The sequence below is a fragment of the Calliopsis andreniformis genome, chromosome 1, assembly GCF_051401765.1.
Source record: "Calliopsis andreniformis isolate RMS-2024a chromosome 1, iyCalAndr_principal, whole genome shotgun sequence".
NCBI classification, from domain to species: domain Eukaryota; kingdom Metazoa; phylum Arthropoda; class Insecta; order Hymenoptera; family Andrenidae; genus Calliopsis; species Calliopsis andreniformis.
In genome coordinates, this window is record NC_135062.1 from 10,376,587 (window position 1) to 10,396,719 (window position 20,133).

At 41.6% G+C, this 20,133-nt stretch overlaps 1 protein-coding gene across 9 annotated transcripts; it reads right to left on the reverse strand.

The window, feature by feature from the left end:
- Positions 1 to 191: 191 nt before the first annotated feature.
- On the reverse strand, positions 192 to 8,612 carry LOC143177275 (uncharacterized). Of its 9 annotated transcripts, none has more exons than XM_076375158.1 (15): positions 8,028 to 8,609; positions 7,053 to 7,589; positions 6,169 to 6,976; positions 5,755 to 5,928; positions 5,465 to 5,635; positions 4,845 to 5,156; positions 4,258 to 4,579; positions 3,928 to 4,174; positions 3,667 to 3,850; positions 3,369 to 3,585; positions 3,104 to 3,295; positions 2,800 to 3,038; positions 1,915 to 2,453; positions 1,671 to 1,848; positions 764 to 902 (listed from the first exon to the last, which is right to left on the reverse strand). In XM_076375158.1, exons 1-14 carry the CDS (start codon positions 8,351 to 8,353, stop codon positions 1,677 to 1,679), a joined length of 4,440 nt encoding a protein of 1,479 aa, XP_076231273.1. In that variant the 5' UTR covers positions 8,354 to 8,609; the 3' UTR covers positions 764 to 902; positions 1,671 to 1,676. The 9 variants fall into 9 exon arrangements, with proteins under 9 accessions (XP_076231312.1, XP_076231304.1, XP_076231273.1 ...); XM_076375181.1 differs by having other exon boundaries at positions 2,791 to 3,038; positions 7,053 to 7,511; positions 8,028 to 8,608; XM_076375204.1 differs by having other exon boundaries at positions 6,169 to 6,946; positions 8,028 to 8,608.
- Between the last annotated feature and the right edge of the window lie 11,521 nt (positions 8,613 to 20,133).

Here is a 20,133-nt window from a genome sequence, read left to right on the forward strand (position 1 = left end):
AAAGACATCTCCCTCTGAAGTGTAACATCTTGCTCTAAATATCAGGAAGTAGTTCATTACTTGTTACCTTGAAGAATATATCTTATGACAGTAGATATATTTATGATCTTTCATAGCAGTGATTTAATATATGAAAGATACTGTTGAAAAATATTATTAAAGTAAAAAGGGTAGACAGAGAAATAAACAAATAACGTTCATATTTTGCTTTTTATTTATTTTGCACCTATTACAATATAATAAATATGATCGTGCACAATACATGAAGGATGTGTATTTACACACGTTTTTAATTTTCAGGCCATAATTTTACGTATTTGTAACTGAGTTTGCATTATCATGCTATATATTTTTTTTTCTTTTAATCATTCAATATAATTTATACATATCTTTACAATTCTGCATTATCTTTTCTCGATTTAATCGTTAAAACATCACATTATGCATTTCATTTGCATCCAGTCTTCAGAAGAAAAAAAATCTCATAATTATTCTTCTGTTAAAATCATGACTATTAAATCCTTAAGGTTCCAATAATAATTAGTTCATCGTCGTTTATATGAAGTATTAGTGAGATCAGTAAAGAATTTTTATTAACATTACATTTATACAAAGTCATGTTTCATAAAGTTTACATATCTAGATCTACATATCTTCCTATGCTGTTTAATATTTGGTTTTTTTGTTGTATTAATACGCGATTTTCATTTGCATTTGCTTAATCAGGATTTTTATAAACCTTATATTTTTTCCGTTCACTTTTTCATGTGAGGTAATTTGATTTTGCTCAAATAAAAGGAGAAAAATTTGTTTATTGACTTTCGCTTTTTGGTGATTACGATTCGCCAACCGCAATAACGGATTCCAGTGTCTTGCTGATGAGGTCTTTCTGTCAATACAACCTATATCACAGAAAGTAAAACCGTAATTAATCTCTGATTTATTTTCCGCAAGATGCGCCGATTAATTATTAAGAATATAAATAAACTCGACACAACACAACACACTTAAACGTGGATTAGTGAGACCAGTTACTCTGAAAAGATTAGAACATTAAAACTTTTAAAACTCATGTTTGCTAAAGTAAACTATCTTTTTTATCGCAAAATCTAATGTTATACATAGTTATTCTTGACCATGCACAATTGATAAGTTATGATATTTAGTAAGAGGAGTACAAAAAAGATCTACTGATACCACTTCCAAAATTGGACACTGTGATTACAGTGCATAAGGATTGGCTACTTCTATTTCTCATAAATCGTGTAATTATTTGAATACTGTAATATATTGTTTTACAAAACTATAACTAAATTTTCAAAACAGAAAAGAAGTCTAAGAAACTTATCATTCAATAACTTTCAAACCAAAATTGTGAATTGAATCAAATGAACGTTCAAGGGATGAAAATATTTAAATTCTAAGTCTAAGTGTATGATTCAATGGAAATTGTTGGTCGTACATAATCATGAAGCATAACGAAATTATACAGTGCATTATAGGAATTACAACAAGTACATTGTTCTAATTGTTTGTACAATAACTTGTATATGTCGACAACAGTTTATTCTTTCTTTACGTTTATTTCAAATATATGATCTAGGGAATACGTTCGCTTTTACAACCAGAGATGTTCTCTGCGTTCCTCAATAGTAAAACTGTGTCAATACCTGTCCCTACAAAGGTGTTTCCTTTCGTGCCTCTGCTTTCCACTGAAATCCATTTACTCGGGTTGTAATAGGTTTATTCCTATTAGTTGCATTCTCAATTCCATTTCTAACGCCCGCTACTAATCTCATGGCTGGGTTGGACACCAAGCCATTGCGCTTTGGTTTCGCATTACTTGCACTGAAACGATTTATATTATTTAACAACTAGAAAAACAAATCTTCAAGTACTCAACCATGTTATTACCTGGGGGGTGTGTGATCAGAAGCGTGTTTCACGCTCCTACCAACGCCAGCTCCGCTATTCCCTAATATTATCCTCATGTGAGTGTCCCTAGTGAAATGTGTGTCCGCCGAGTTCCTCTTCTCATCCAGCCCGTTCTTCTTCTCCTTCCCGACGTTCAAACCTAGCATTTCGTTCGTCAATTCGAAAGGCTTGTTAACGTCGTTTTTGTCGATGATCTCGGTCTTTATGTTTATCGGCTCGTAAATAGCTGGCGTGTGATTGTAGCCACCGAACTGCGCTTTGTACGGCACGTTCTGGCTCCCAGCTAACAGCGACACCCCCAGCTGACTCTGTATTACGCTCGCTGCTGTTTGAGCACTCGGTGGACTCGTGTTCGTGGGCGAGTAAGGTATGAGGCTGTCGCTTAATGGTGAGTGTGGTGGCGACGCGTAAATCGGACTCTGCGGTTCGCTTTTCAGAGGCGATAAGAGTTTGCTGAGTGGTCGACTCTTCGCCCCCCTCGAACATTGTTGGAGTTGTTGCGTGAAAGATAATGGTGTCTAAAATTATAGGAGTTGGATAACAACAGATTCTCGTGTCGAATGGGACGAAGCGTGTATAGATCGAGATGGTTTCTATGCTACCGAGCGTTTCGGCTCGGTGTCTTAAAAGTATGTCTAGATGAGGGTTGAAGTGATCATACAGAAGAGAAATGAATATTGTTTGTGAGGGGAAGAAAACGATCTGTACACGAGTGCATAAGAACAGAATGAACAAAACATGCAGCGGTCAATGAAACGTGATGGATGAACTGATTGGAAGTGGTATCGGAATTGAAAGATCAACAATACAGTTACGAGTTAATGGAAAAGCATTAGAAACATCGTTGTTACCTACTTTTATTACCTGATTCACCATCGAGTTCTGGTTGAATTTCCCTTGATCGCTTTTTGTGCTGCCTGTCAAATTACTACTGGATTTGCTATTACTAGAGTTATTGCCTAGGGACACGCAGCTTCTCCTCTTCGTCGAGTCTGGGGATTCTGCTGGGCTGTACTGAGTCGAGAGAGGATTCAGAATCGCCGACGATGGTTTCGTTTCTGCCGTTGAATTCGAGGTCACTGAAGTAGCACTACTACTTCCACCTAAAATTTATACAAACATTAGAAGACTATTAATTATTGCATAATTTTGCATAGAGCAGACGAACCTCCATTAATGCCAGGTCTCAAACTTCGTTGATTAGCAGAATGTTCTTCGAGTAGCCTAACCACAGTGTCATGGCCACTTTTTGCAGCCACTTTGATGGCGTTCCGTCCACAATGATCAGAGTGACTGGGATCAGCACCGTGATTCAGGAGTGCTCGCACACAGTGTTCGTGTCCTTCTTGTGCAGCAATGCCTGATTCATATTTATGATGATATCACAATGTTCATTTTGGTGTCTACTACACATCTAGATATTCATAACTTACCTAGAGCCGTTGCGCCTTGATTGCAAGTGTGATCAGGAGTAGCTCCATGTTCCAAGAGCAGTCTGACAATAGCTGCGTGGCCTTGCCACGCTGCAGAGTGTAGCGGAGTTCTGTTTTCGTTGTCGCAGGCATTCACATTGGCTGCACCTTCTGTTAGTAATAAAGCTACCATCTCGACGTGTCCTTGCCAAGCACTCACGTGTAGAGGAGTTCTACCCTGTGGGTGTGTAATGTAGTAAAACCTCTCATTCTATTGATGGTTACTATGTTATTAGAAAATCGATGTAATCTTGCTTACTTCTGAATCTCTGCTTTCCACATCAGCGCGCGCATGTTCCAACAGAAATCGTGCCATTGCTAGTCTGTTTTCCAAAGCGAGGATGTAGAGAGTGCTTCTGCCATCTGCATCCTTCGCATTCACATCAGCATTGTGAGATAGTAGCACTCTGACAGTATCGTAGTGTCCTTCCAGAGCTGCAAGTCTAATAATTTGTTATTGACAAAGATGCACCTTTTGATATTATAATAAGTGAATTAAGTAGCAAATTTGGGAAGGTACCTCAAGGCAGTTTTCCCATCATGAGCATGTTGATCAATCGGTGCACCATGTTGCTCGAGTAGCCTCTCAACTAAGGTAGCGTGTCCCTCTTGTGCAGCGAGCATCAAAGCTCCTTTCCCATCGTTGTCAGTTTCGTCAATTTTGGCACCAGCTTCCAACAATGCCTCGCAAACGTCTATATGACCCTCAAATGCTGCGTAGTGCAAAGGTGTCCAGCCGGAATTGTCTCTGTGTTGCTCGTCCAAACCTAAATCATCATATGGTTATATCCCACGCTTGACTGCAAAATATTTCTAATATTTTCCCAAAGGGATTGCGAAAAAGATGCACCTCTGTTCAGCAGTTGCTTCACCACATCCGTACCACCTTGTGCAGCAGCCACGCTCAGAACAGTCCTACCCTCGTTGTCAATGCTGTCTACGTAACATCCCCAGAATAGCAAAAGTGCAACGACAGATCCGTGGCCCATGCTGGCAGCTGCCCACAAAGGTGTGCGACCCGTGGCATCACAGTGATCCACGTCTGCCTCATATTCCAAGAGCAACTCACAGACGTCTCTATGCCCCTCGAACGCAGCAACTAACAAAGGTGTCATGCCATCTTTGTCTTGGTGATCAACGGCGGCACCTCTCTCTAGGAGTATTGTAACCACCTGTGCGATACATGACAGAGTTTCATTAGCCAGAGCTGAATTCTCGGAAAATTCAAGATTATGCAAGACTTTAGTGAAGTGCTTGGGCCTCAGTGATTAAAATTAGCACGTACAGACGCCTGGACACGCAATCACAAATGCATGCTAGCGAAGACAACCAGGATTCGTTCTACATAGATCCTTTCTGTGACTAGCTAAGCAATGTCTCTATTCGTTTATAGTCACGTGTACCGAATCGTCATGTCAAAGAGGAAGCAAAACTAACTTTTGCATAGCCATGATTCGAGGGAACACACAGAGCAGCGACGCTGAGAGCAGTCCTCCCGTCGCTATCGGCGTGATTGATCTCCGCGCCGAAGTCTAGAAGGTGTTCAACGATCTCGCTGTGACCCATGTAGGCAGCGGCAATTAAAGCGGTTCTGCCCTCGTCATCCGTTCTGTTGACGTCGGCGCCGTGCTGCAGAAGTGCTTTAACGATGTCTTCGTGGCCACCCCACGCGGCCGCTCTCAGCGCAGTTCGTTGATCCCAGTCGGCGCAATCCACCAATGCCCCGTGCTTCAACAGCATTTCGACCACCTGCGTATTTCCATGTTAGTACATTACACGCTATCATCGCCACTCACGGTTTGCAATCCTCTCTGAACATCGAAATATGAGACTGTTATTTTTTACTATTCGTCAGAACGCAATTCTAACTAGACTGGCCCAAGTACATTCATTTCTAATGATTCCTCTCTCTTTTTGAATTGAATGATATGACAGTGATGATATCTATCGATGCTTGACTTTATTGGAAGAAATAACTGAGTGTGAAGAAATTAATGTCCTTCTGCTATGTTATGTCAGCTGTTCCTTATGTTGGTTCGTTATCATGAAATGATTACCTGAGTGTGCCCGCCCCAGGCAGCAGCTCTGAGGGCGGTCCAACCGTCGCAGTCAGCATGGTCTGCACAGGCTCCAGCAGCTAGGAGTACACGAACCACGTCCGCGTAACCGTGTCTGGCTGCTAAGTTCAAGGGTGTCTGACCATGACGGTCAGTAGCTTCCAGTTTCGCCTGTGGGATTAGGACATCTCAGCAAGTTGCACAAAAGAGAATTGAACTGTTTGTATCTGTTCTGAACAGTTTAACTTGCCATAGCAAGTACCGCAAGCATTTTGGACCCGCAAGCTTACCTGAGGACAAGTGGCTAGAGCAAGCTCTAGCAGGGATGCATTGCCATCCGCAGCAAGCGTGTGCAGCACTGTTCGCCCGCAAGAATCAGCTTGATTGATGTCCCCGCTCTCGCCGAGGAGTTCCGTTAATGGTTCACTAGGAGATTCATCCATAGGACTTACGTCTTGCGAGACCTGTTGCAAAAGGAAGTCAATTGTTATGCAGATCTTGGCGTTTAGAAGAAACAAAACTTAGTGAGGGATACAAAGAACTGTTTGCCATATATTGGGTCCATGACTTTATTTGAGGACTCAAGCTATATGATAATATCTTAATAAATGATTTGTCTGACCAAGTCTCCTAATTATCACTGTTCTAAGAAACTATCCTAAATCAAGGAATCTTTTCTCCACTCTATGAAGATCAATTACAACTACCTGACTAGAAGAAATAGCATCCTTGCTGGCATCATCTTCCACGACCTTCTCCGATGGTTTAGCCCCAGCATCAATGAGTAATCTCAACAGTTTGATCTCCTGCCTGGGCCAGAGGATACACTCGGAGCTATCTAAGTAGCAATTCTCGATCGGTGCTCCGCTGCCGATCATCCAGAGTACCTGAAGACTGTGCACGTCCAAATTGCAGTTAGTAGTGGCCACATTGGTGATAACTCGCTGCAGATGTTGCCCCAGCACACAGATTTCATCAGGGTTCAAGTCTGGCCCGCGAAGGGTGTAATACGCGGCCAGCATGGCGTGACCCTCGACAGCGAAGCACAGATACTTCTGTGTACAGTGTTTAACGTCGAGTAGCCATTCGGCGAAACTGTGATGGAACAGCATCAGCGCGCCAGCGCGGGAAACCGAGATCACTCTGCGAAGAAGGTGCAGACGTCGATTGAAGTCGTCGAGGGTGATGCTCGCGCTGGCTGTTTTCACGCATTTGTAGAGAATCTCTGGAGTGATGGGCAGCTTGGCTGCCAGGATCACGTTTAACAGCGGCTGGACTTTGGCAAACTGCTTCCTGCTGAAGAGTCTCTGGCACAGCCATAGGTAGAGGCCGTTCAGGGTGCCTGGAATCTCTCGCACCTCTCGCAAGACGATGAAGTTCTCGGCCACCCCGTCGAGAACCTTCTCCAGGTACAGAAAACAGCCATTGCTCTTGATGTGCAGCTGGTTCAGCATCTCGGCCGTGTCGTTCGAGATGTGCTGTCTGATGGAACAGAGAATCGTCTGTTTAGACCTGTTTTGTTGTTGGAGGACGAAAATGTTCGCAATTAGGATCAGATGAGTTTGGAGTCGAAGAGTTGGAGACTTACCTGAGAGCATCTTCTTGATCCAACCGCGCAAGGATGTACTGCTGAACATCCCTCACCACCTGGGGCTTCCTCAGATCATCCAACGCGATCTTTCGGAACCCAGTGAACATCCTGGAGATAGTTTTGCTCTGACGTCGAGCAGTACAGACTAGCAACAGCCACTGAGGGAACAAGTGGTGATGGTTGGCTAACAGTTCAGCGATAGTTCTACTGACATTGTCGTTCTCCCTTCTCGAGTCTCTGGTACCAGTTTGCGGCGGGTTCAGGGTCTGCCCCTCGTCGATGGAATCGACCAACAGGAACAGACAACTCTTTGGTGGCTCGACCTCCAGCAAGGGGAACAGTAGAGCCTTCTTTAAAGCGTCATCGGGGTCTCTATCTAGGACGTCTGGCTGCAGCGCAGCTTGTATCTCAGGATCTGTCCTAAGCTTCTCGGCGTAAGCCTCAGCCACAGCTTCCCTAGAGGTTAAAGGGATCGTTGTGGTGTTTGTAGTCGTTGTCGTGGTGCTACCAGGAGTCGGGGAGCTTGGCGACGCTCTAAGAAGGAAATCATCTTTAGAACTTCAAGAAGGATTTGAGTCGTTATGGACTTCTGAGGAGACTGAGAATATTCTAGATGTTCAAGTCAGATTGGTGTCTTCTATCAAAAACTCAAAGAAACAATCTACAATTTTTCCATTTGGCTGAATCCAGGTACTCCAGCTATTTGGATCAATCTTCCATAACTCCCACTCTAAAATACCCATTAACTGGAAGGCCTAGATAGCTACCAGGATCAATCTCCTTGACTAGAAAACTCATATGGTCAACAGTATTAACCCACTAATTAGAAGACCTAGATAGCTACCAGGATCAATCCCAACAGATATCCCACCTCAAAATACTCATTAACTAGAAGACAGAACTACGATCAATCCCAACAGACTCCCACTCCAATATACTCATCGCTCAGAAGGCATACTGACACCCACTCACCTATGAATCCCATCGGAGCTAGCCTGTAGCAGCTGAGCGACCAAGGACCTAACAAACTGCGCCGGCGACAAGGAAGCCTCGCTCCTGGCTTGACAAAAGTGTCTAGCGAGTAGTCTCCGATTCAAGGACCTCTGGTGTCTAGCATTAGCGCCAGCTGAGGGCCAGGCCAGCTCGGCGCATAGAGCAGTCTTACCGCTTCCTGGACCGCCGACAATTAGTGCCCCGCATGTCTTGGACGCTGGCCTCTGCTCCAAGCAGCGGGACAGTTTCATAAACGCCCATTCGCGGCAGAAGAACCGCTTCTTCTCGATCACTGGCGCTGCCATCTTGGTGTCTTCAGCGTCTAGCTCGAACCGTGAAGACCTACACCAATACTCAAGCCTCGTTGCTTCTTGGAACTGTACGCTGATGCGCGATCGACTTCAGATTCGAGGCGGTCCAGTGACATATTAGTCGACTCTCTGGCTCGAGATGGGTCGTGGGTCGGGAGGAATGGAGGTCAGGAGGCCGTCTGTAAGGGGCACGCTCGGCGGGTTGCGTTTCCTAGGCTGACGCGTGCTGCTTCGACGGGGGTGGTTCGATCGGTTCGTTGGTCGACGATAAATGATCTCGATTCACCCCTCGTGCGCTATCCTGTAGATTACGGGGAACTGCTGGGTCCAGATTGGCTGGCAAGTGGCACGATTACGGCTGATCTCGGTGCGCTCTGACGAGAGGAACGTCGGTCGGAGCCCCAGGGGGCTCTGAAGCTTCCTCGGCCTCCATTCAGCCTTCTCATCGCCTCGTTGCGGACCACCACCGCGTTTCGTATCGCCGCATTCTACCTGAAATAGCAAAAGGGGGCTCGTTTAGTGCGCGTTGCAGATTTTCCCCATTTCGAGAGACTTTCATGGGTCTAGCTTGTCTCGCGTTTACCCAGAGGTAATTAAAGGGAATTTCGTCACCTCCCTGGGCGCTTGTTCGTATGCAAATTGTACTGTTTCAGGACCTCTGAATTTTTCGTTGACCTTTTTTCGGCTCGTTCTGATGAGGATTTTAAGATGAACTTTAGGCACTTGGGTTTAGTGAGTAGATTCTAGTATAATGGATGTGGGATTACTAGACTGTGGATCTTTATGCATTTTTGGGAATTGTAGATGGAAATACAATTTGAAACATTAAAAAAAGGAAAATATAAATTATTCAAGAAATATCTTAAGATCTCCATCTTTTTCTAGGTTTTCCTGAATTTTTTGTTTTTCTTAGACAACTCCATTTTACGAACCATATTATTTTAACTCTTATCATACTAAGGTAGGATCACTCAGAGTTCAAGTAAAGATTTCCATGAATTGGAATTCAGATAATTGAAATAAAAATATATAACAAGACTTAAAACATGTGCTAAGGGAATAATATTGAGATTACCTAATTTTAGTATACTAAAAATTAACTATTTCCACCCAGCTCACTATGATTCGCTATTTTTGCAGTTCTAGAAAAGATAGACAGGATAATTTTGGATCTGAGGGAAGCTTTAAATCCCGAATTCTTGAGAAACTTCTAGCAAGTCTGAATGATCTAAAATTCGTATTAAACTGCCGTAATAATTCCCTGTTCGCGGGAGACGCGAAGAGGGATGAAATTACGTGGGGAAGAGGGACGATGACAAACTAGTTCCACTAATGAGTAGGAGATATGCAAATATCTCAGCTCGTTGGACTTTTCTAATTATCATTGCTGTGTTTGGCTCGTCGAGAGCTCGTAGGATCCGTGTAGAATCAAACTCTCGCTGACTCTCATAATCAGCGAAACTAACCTACACTTTCTCGAAGTGAATTTTTGTATAGCCAAGCTAAACGAATTGAGTGACTCTAGAAGCTACGTACGTCGAAATAATTAACAAATGGCTGTCCCAGAAAACTACAAGAATTAACTGATTCTAGAAATGACATGTACCGAAATAATTAACAAACGACTGCCCTAAAAAGCTAGAGTCCTCACATACGACTCTAAAAGCGTCACTCTTCTTATTTAGACATTACCCAAACTAGAGTTTTTGTCTCTCACTGAATAACCCTCGCAGATAAAACGCTCTGTACCTCGTAAACAATTCTCTGCAAAAACGATTCAGAGAAGCACACCCCGAGCAATCTCCCCAAACAAAACTAGCCCTCTTGAACCAAATTCAGGGTACGAAAGCGACGTCATTGTAGGATCAGCATTGTAGGATCAGCATTGTAGGATCGACGTCGGAAAACAACGCGAACAGGGGCAATTAAAGTGTTACGATTACAAGAAGCGTTCAATTGACGCGGGGGTGGCAAGGTTCGAGCGAACGAGGGATGTTCCTCGAGCATTTCGGTCGCTCGAGCTTCTCCTCGCGGAAGGCCGAGTAATTAGGTGACCCCCCTCGAGCGGCGATGTCATTATCCGCGCGCGAATCGAGAAAAAGGAGGGGGAACGAGTCTCACGCGAGTAGCGCGATTCATAATTATCGCGGGGACCCGTTCTTTCCTCCCGTCACCTCCCACGCGGCTGCTCGTGAATTAACTAGACTCCCGCGTAATTAAAGCAATTTGTCAGGGCAACACCGACGATGCAAATTACGCCCGGACGGGTTTCAAGATGACTGTCGCCCCGCCTCGCTTGTTGCGACAACGCGCCGCGAGATTTTTGTTAGTAACAAAGAGGCTGCTTCAGAATACGCTCCGTAGCGTTGCAATTAGAGGTTCTGTGGGGTTGGTTTTGCCCTTGTGATCGAGATCTTCTGTAATCGAGATCTTCTGTGTTAACTTAAGGAGGAGTTTGGGTAATTCTGCAGCTTAATGCAGGGATCGAAATAAACAGTTTTTCTTCTTAGAAATATTTCATTTGGTCTCATTTTGTTTAAAAAAATATCTTGCTATGGAATTTTTGTGAAAGGAATTTATGGAACTGTTGACATTAGAAACCTTTTTTAAAAAGATATTGTGGAATAAATGTTTTAGAATTTGTGTAGTAAAAGTTTCATAGAAGCAAGATCTGTTAGAAAGTTTATTAAGAAAGGTTCCATGAGATAAGTAATACTATTGAACTATTAGGTACTGATTTTATTTAGAGAAATTTACACTCACACTATTCACAGAATAGTATTCAGTATTTGTTACGATGACTAAGAACTTTCTTAATACTATTGAATAAAATAGTTTCCTGTTCCAGAACAATTTTTATTTTTATGTTTTATAAGAACTATTTTAGACTAAGACTTTTATCATCAAGAACTTTTTTATCTGTTTTCATCGAAATTTATAATGCGAGAACTTTTCCTGAAAAAGTCCTGCCTAGAACTTATAAAAAAATTCCATAACTATTTCGGTCCTTGGTTTAATGACTTCTCTTAATTTTGGCTATTTCACTCCAGTTTTTTGTCGGAGCTTTATTTCACCACTAAAAGAATAAATTAATCGAGGCAGCTCTGAGAACTACTGTGTGTGTTTGGTGACCTCGAAATAAAGTGGTGTGGGTAACGCTGGTCTGTAAACTGCAGAATTACTTACTAATTAATTACGTGACGTTCATGTGATCGGTGATAAGGTACTTATTCGCTGTGAGCTTGCCCCAATTTCTACCATTTCTTTTGCTTTCTTTTTTCTTCATTTCAGCAGTATAAAAGTGGTTCAAGTGTGAATTAATTTTAGAATTCAGATCCCTATACTCTGTAAGCTAATTACTGGTAACAAGTCGAGCACATGGTGTAAAGATAGTAATTGTGTCTATGCTCCAGACGTTATACAGACGTTTTGACGGTGACGCAAATCTATGAAAGATATAGCCTCGTTTTACGTCCCCCAGGCGGAAGTCTGCTCAACGTTAAGAACCACCACGGCAGCAACAATGAGAATTCCTTTCGACTACATTTTCCGTTCGGATATTAAATTTTCCAGAGCTCTGCACCCTGATTACAAACGACGACTCCGAGCAGCGGTTTAATATTAAAACGAACACCAGGGCACCTAAAATTAAGATTCATTAGAGGATCTATCAAATTATCGTTCATTATCAATCTCTAAAACATCCTACTAGAGACCCCATATCTTTGGGTTAATGGGAAGATACTGTCTTCTGTTACTGGAAGAAGACAAGAATGAAAAAGTGAGGCAGACAAAGTAGACAATAATGGACCAAAGTTGTTTTACTAAAGATTGCAAACTATTTTATAATTTTTATGCTTCGACTAATATTTTGGGATTAATTGGTTACGTGTGGTGTGACTGACTATTTTAAACAGAGAATTCAGTTTTAATATTTTTAAATTTTGCTCCTATTGGTCAGTATTAACAAAAAAAGATCATAATTCTTTTAAAGATTAAAATCATTATAAGGAGTAACTGTATTAACTAATTGTATTAAATCATCTGAAATTTGCTATAGAATGTTCAAGTAACGCGGTGCAAGTTGAGCAAATTTGAAACGTCTATTTAGAAGTTGGGCCCAATTTTCATAAACACTAATCTAATCAATTTGTAATCAATTTCTACGTAGACCCTTGCTCCCAAGTTCCAAGTAGATTACAGTAGCCCCAAGTTATGGCAGGTCGAAATTTACGTCAGATGCGAAGGTAATGCGCCGTGTTAGACAAGTTAATACACCTTGGACAACTCTGAAGTTTGGATACGATTAATCTTCGAATGCGAGATCCGAGGTGTTCGAAGTTCTGTAATGCTTCCGTCTTCCCTGCGATGAAATTCGTAACCACTTTGTTTAACTGGACGCAGCGAGGATCTTATTTGGTCATTTGGAACTATCCAGGGAGACATTCCGTGGGAATAGGGTCTAGATTTCAGCGACCATTTCAACGAAGCCCATTCGAATCCTCCGACGGAAGATTCTAGCGTCTGTGGACGAGCTTCCTCGAGATTCATGCGTTTTAATTGCCGCAAATCTGTCCCACGTCGGGAGCGAGAGCCTCGAGAAAACGTGAAAGCAGGGTTTCCCTTGGCACCGACTCGTCACGACTCTGCCGACGATCGATTGTTCGAGCCGTCGACCTTCAGGAATACGCCCAGGAAGTGCAATTAGAGCGCATTAATAATGGGAATCTTCACTTTCTCTGAAGACACTTCTCAGAATTCAGGTCGTTGGCTCTTCAAACCGAATCTTAAAGCTGGATAGCCTGAAGCTGTAGACTGGATCAGTTTTCTTTAAACATCTTGGAATCTCAAAATTGCATCTTTTAAAATTAAATTTCTGAAGACTGGCTTAGAATCCAGGTTCCCTTTTCTTCACAGTAATTCTAGTAGTTCTCTTATTTATCTAATCCATACCCAAGAATTAGATTCTCTAAAATTAGGTCACTCAAGATTGAGTTATCTCCAAGGAAGATCTCTTTGTTCTCCAAACCCCTAAGAGACTTCATCACCGAAGTCCAGCGCTCCAAAAATCCTCTCCCAAAATTCGCAGAAGCCTCTCTGCTCCAAATGACAGATAAGCCAGAACCACCCACGTGACCCAGATAGAGCGCACTAAATTTTGAATAGTTCTTCAAGCGTGCGCGCACCAGGAGACATGATTCACGGAGTGCATCGTACATTTCACGTAAGACGACGCAATCACGAAGAGTCTTGTCCCCTTATCTCCGTTCTGGTTTAGTAATAACACCGCACTGCGTCTTCCTCTGGCGTTTTACTGAAACTTTAGGCTCGCCTTCCTGTCGCGGAGATCGTTCAATCTCCATGGGATGCGCATCGAAGGATGCTGCTGGAACGTCGCTCGAGGCATTCGCGTTAGACGCGATAAGTTTGCATGTGTCGATGGGATGCGACGTCCCCGAGGTCGTGAATTTAATGAAGGGAGGCTAGACGCGCTGGCGTCCAAATAGGGAGCCACTGTTCGCCGTAGCTGCCTCAAGTGGGTCAAGTCTGCCTTGACTTCGCTTTGTATGAATTTTAAGCAGCGCGCGGCTGGATCATGCTGCCTCCATGAAGCTTGGCCAAGGAGCTCGCGGGTAGGTTGTGAAGACTTTTGGGTAATTGTTTTCTAACCCTTTGAGTGACTAGAGGTGATAGTGGGCAGTGAGTTTTCTTTGAACAGTGCTTTGGGGTTGATACTACTTATGGTGATTTTTGTTTCATGTTTTGGGAGAAAGTAGTACTATAGTAACTTCTATTTAATTTTTTAATACGATGGTCAAACTGACAAATCTCTTGTTTTCTAACCCTTTGAGTGACTAGAGGTGATAGTGAGTAGTGGGTTTTCTTTGGGCAGTGCTTTGGGGTTGATACTACTTATGGTGATGTTTGTTTCATGTTTTGGGACAAAGTAGTACTATAGTAACTTCTATTTAATTTTTTAATACGATGGTCAAACTGACAAATCTCTTGTTTTCTAACCCTTTGAGTGACTAGAGGTGATAGTGAGTAGTGGGTTTTCTTTGGGTAGTGCTTTGGGATTGATACTACTTATGGTGATTTTTGTTTCATGTTTTGGGACAAAGCAGTACTATAGTAGCTTCTATTTAATTTTTTAATACGATGGTCAAACTGACAAATCTCTTGTTTTCTAACCCTTTGAGTGACTAGAGGTGATAGTGAGTAGTGGGTTTTCTTTGGGCAGTGCTTTGGGGTTGATACTACTTATGGTGATTTTTGTTTCATGTTTTGGGACAAAGTAGTACTATAGTAGCTTCTATTTAATTTTTTAATACGATGATCAAACTGACAAATCTCTTCTAGGTACCTAGAGTGGCTCCTAGGTTCTGAGTCAGTATTCAAATTACAGTACTGTCTCGATACAAGCTCACAACTTGGAACTAATTAGGTGTCTCGAGACTGTCAGGAACTAGATTCTGAGATCAGTGATAGCTTCAGTGATAGCTTCTGTGATAGCTTCGGCCACAGTTCTCCGATACTTAAAGGATTATCTTATGCTTCAATGGACCATAATACTGATGACAATGAACCAGTGCTTGACATAGCTCTTGAACTTAGTCACTGATGCTGATCAGCTGCTAGAGCTTATATTCTCCAAGAGGACTCAAGATGCGACGAAATGAGAAAAAAAGGAAGATACTCAACGGAGCAACGACCGCAGAAGAAGAGGTGCATCTGGAAGGATGAGATTCAAACCTCCAGCGACGAGGGAAATCGAGTCGAAGTTAGTTTGGTGGAATGACAATGCTCGTTCCACTTCGTCGCGAATTTGGTACTTAATAAAGCGCTCACCTGGTCTGCGAGGCGGCTGACGAAGACGCAAATTGAGATGTCTCACCTGAATGGGAACCAGGAGACCAGCCTGAGGGCTTCTCCTCGCCATTATCGCTCCACAGGGAAGGTACAATTTTACAGTGGACTGACGGGAATTCGATTTCACAGCGGATTGTCTCAGCTGCCGTCGACGACGCGCGCTATGTTTAGGAATTGCTGAGAAGATGGTAACCGGATGCCAGTGATCAATATCTGAGCCTTCGATGATCAGACAATCTTTACAGATGAAATTAAGAAGCTAACAGTCCTCTTAATTATCTGAGAAAATTATTATTTCGTAAGATAGATACTCAAAACACTATATTTTTATTCACAGAATATTCAAATGTTCTTTAAATATTTAATATTTCGTTCACTGAATATTCACATTATTTAAATCTCTTTCTTCTAATCCAGAATAATTAGTAAAACAGTCCCATGTCCCAGATTTTTTTACAGTAACATAGTATTTCATTCACAATATACTCAAACTCTTTAAATCTCTTTTTCCTAATTCAGAATAATTAACAAAACAGTCCCATGTCCCAGATTTTTTTACAATAACATAGTATTCTATTCACAGAATATTCAAATTCTTGAAATCTTTTTTTAATCCAGAATAATTAGCAAAACAGTCCCATATCCCAGATTTTGTTACAATAAGATAGTACCCAATAACCTCGTTACCCTCTGCAATAATAACAGTATAACTCAAGGTTAATAAATACCAATAAGTATCTCAAATCTTCAAAATCGGTTTCCTCCAGAAGCTGTCCAAACAAACACTCCTCGTTACCTCGAAAGCTGCAATCCCATCTAGATAATCGAGGCGCTATTTATCTCTTGACCGAACTTTCTACCCCCTCTGCCGAACGCGTGAACTCGAGGAAGCCGATCGACGCCCTTAACGAGAAAACTTATCAGTTGGTACAGCCAGCGATTTGGCAGAGCGATCTCGCTAATGTATACGCATCTATCGGCCTCATAAACGGAAGGGTCCATTCGAGGGAACAAAGAGAAAGGCCCGATGCAAGACTGTCCAATTAAGGGAGGGACAATTAACGACAACACCTTTCGCGGTTGATCGGTCCGCTGCTAATTAATGGCTCTGCAACAAAGGGGAGCTCGGTGCGCGATCCTATAACGAGTAAACGTCAAAATTCCATTGAACGAGGAGAAACCGATCCTGATCTTGTTAGAATCGAAGCGTGCAGGATCGTTAAAGCGTGTGCTGCGCCGTATTTGGTTGATTGAGCAACGGCCTCGTTCCAGACAGGTCGAGACATCGGCCCCAGGTCGGCCGAGCAAGCTTGTACGTACTTGATTCCCCCTCGTGTTTCCGATGCTCTGCCTTAATCGGCCGTCTTGTCGTCCGTGTCGGCCAATTTAATTAGTATGGGAAATTGAAACGTTTACCAAGGATTTTGAGGGAGATGGATGTTGGCTAATATCGGGGTAGAAGAAATACAATGAGTAAGTTTCTTGAATAAACGCTATTTTAAGCAAAACCAACAGGAGACATGGGAACTTACAGAATCCATTTTTCGCGAGTTTCGGTATTTCTTCCTTCCTCTGATAGCTAAAATTAAACACTGGTAGGACTATCATACAATTTTGCTTCTGCTTAGGACTATTAGACAATCCTACTACCCTATATTTAAGAGACCAACAGAGGTTCAATTTTCAAAATTAAGTATTATACAGTTTCCTACTGTTTAAAATTATCTCTTCATTTTAAGTCACATCATAAATCAAACAAATTCAGTAGTATAAAGTATAATAAACTACTTCAGATACTATGTTAAGAAATGGGTGATCCCATTTATTTTTCTGCTCTCCAGAAAGATAACAAAAAAGGACTCAGGTCAGGTTGGCTCACAGATACGCCAAGTACCTATTGTCAAATGATATTTGTCTACTCGTAAAGTCTCCAGATGTCACAGTATTCGAATGATCTCGAAGTTTCTATTCGAAACACAGACACGGCTCAGAAGCTCGCGAACTTCTGAACAGCGTCGAGTCGTCGCACGTCTGAACGATCTTTATCGTCGCTAACCGCAGCTGAAAGCTGGCTCTGAAATATTTATAAGCTATACATCCTCGTAAATTACGGCGGATTTCCAGAGGAAGCTTTTCCACGGATATCATGTTCGGCGGTTCAATGCTTCGTGGACACGGGGACAGGCGAGGAGGTCCAGAGGACGTTAACTAAAAGCGTGATTAGAATTTTATCGGGGATTTTGGGCTGGCTTCTTCGTTTGATTCTGGCCCTCATTATACGGGGTTCCATTGCCTTTCAGAAACTGTGGACTTTTGAAGAAAGGCGGAGTCTTGCGAGATACTGCTCTAGAATGAATAGCCTGAAGAAAAACTGGGGTTCCTGGGCTCGGGACTCGAGCTTGTTCAGCTATTTTCTTCAGTATCTTCAAGTCAGTTTTTGAGAAGTTTTCAGAAGAAAACCTTGTTCTATATTTTTGGTTAATTTATCTTTTTCTACGTACATCAGTATCACTAATTTTGGAACACCTTGTAAGGTAAATGGCCATACTTTCATTATGTGTGGTATGTAAAGAATTTTACAATGTTTCTAAATATTATCTATTTCGTGAAATTATCAGATGTATCATAAAATTTAGACTCTAAACTCTAGAATCTTATCTGACACTTAGAACACTAATGTTATTTCCTACTTTTAATTATTAGTTCATGGATGTTTCATCCAAATTTGAGAGCACTGATGAAATCGTGATTACCTATCTTGTGTACACTTAATTATAGCCAAAACCAACACCCCTTTATTTTCCTATTATCTGAACATACCAATTGCGTTAGGTATCTGCATGAAATATCCCTCCAACGCCACGATTATCTCTCGACGAAGCTGTTCACCTCATACAATCGAACATTCGAAATCGGTTAACGCGTTGAATAGATATTCTCCCATGGTCGTTGTTCCGCGCAGTAATCGCCATATTATTGTCGCTGCTAAGCTCGATAATAAAATTTATCGTCGAGAAAAAGCTGTTCTGACCCTGCAGCGATTTACCGACGTTATCGATACGCCACGTACAGAGGGCTAAGAGTAACAGATTATTTTCCGCAAGGATAATGCTCCCCGATGATAGAGACCGCAAGACCAGCAAAGGATTACCGTTCGGACGTTAATTTCCAATTATAATTAATACCAGTGCGATTAATGAGCGGGTCAGGGACCAGCGTGCTGGAGCACGATAATTAATGGAGGATGAGAAACGCCAGCGTTTGCGTGTTCCCTAATTAACAAATTGATTCGATGGTGTTTTACGATAACCACAGGGCGGCGTTTATATTTCTGTAGGCCCTAGAGGTTTCAGAAGAACAAGTGTATTTTAGTTAATTAAATTGATACCCATTTTTTGCAAGTTTATGGAGAATCGAAATCGACATTTTCATGATAACTCGTTTTAACGAAATAAATATAACACTGGTGTGTATATTTATGTTAAAAGAAACAGTATACAAATTAATGGATTCAAATTTGAATTAGAAGAAAAAAGTGATAGGTTAAAGTAAAGTAAATTGCTCAGGGTTAAAGTAAACACAAGTATCGTAGCAAGAGGCTGGGGTAATCAGATTTATTTTAAGGAATCTTGCTACACTAAGCTGTTCTTTATATTGTTCTTTGCGAGAAGTAAGGTTTCGAAATATGGCCCTAGAAAGAATTAGGCCCCAGTTTATTTCTAATACGATCCTGGATAACTGAACTCTAAGTTGGTTGATTAAAGGACAGAGTTGGCTGATTTATCGTGAAAATATTTCATTCTTCTTTCGTCGTGAGAAGTTATATTAATAGCAAGGATTCTGTGTGAGAATTATTGTATGTATTTTGATAATGATCATTTGAATACGCATTGAATATATTCATGAATATACAGGGCTTCCCAGAACCGCTAGTATAAATAAGGATGAATTTTATATGCACATGGAAACATAAAAGCTATAAATGTAATTATGAAAGTAATTATAAAAGTTGCTTATAAACCAAGACTTTAAAAAAACTAAATTCATTACTTATTTAGTATAGTAGTAATTTCTACAGATTTTTCGATTGTGATGAAACTTGGTACATGAGTAGTACATCGAAAAATACTAGACACGTATTTCTTTTTAGCTGCTGATATTCATGTTTAGGGAGTGAAAGCTACCCCAAAATTGAGGTGGAAAATATGTACATTTTCATAAATATCTCGAATTTCACTTAGGTCATCTTATTGCTCACAAAAAAAACACACATTTTGTATATTCACCATGTTTTCCTACCTGCATTAGTTTTCAAGATATTTATGAAACTGTATTTTCCACCCCAATTTTGAGGATGATTTTTATTCCCTACACATAAATATCTACAGCTAAAAAAATACGTGTCTAATATTTCCAATTCTCTACTCGTATACAATTTCAAAATCATCTGACGCTAAAGTAATGTTCCTCGTTAAGCCACTTTCGTACTAACCAGCACGAATGTGAGTTGCAAATTTAAAATTCTGAATACTTCAATGTTTAACAATTTGAAATCGTCCGTGCTTCAGATCTGAAGTAGACACAAAAACGAAAGCGATTTTCGAAAAATCGTAGAGGAGAAGCTTCTCATTGTTCACGATCTTAACGATTCGAAACGCAGACATCAATTAGTCAGAAACACTTGCAGCCTCCAATGGAAAACAATGCCGCGAAACGAGAGGCTCTGAAGTGGCATTGATTCGAATCAGGGCCGCTTCAGCGTCAGCGTTCCAAACAGGGCTCAATTCAATTTTCACGAGCACGCGTCCGATCGATTGGTCCCACGTTTAACCCCGCTGATCCACGTCGAGCTAGCCGGCGCAATTAAGCCCCGTTGAAAAATTATTCCGCTGTCATAACCCTCG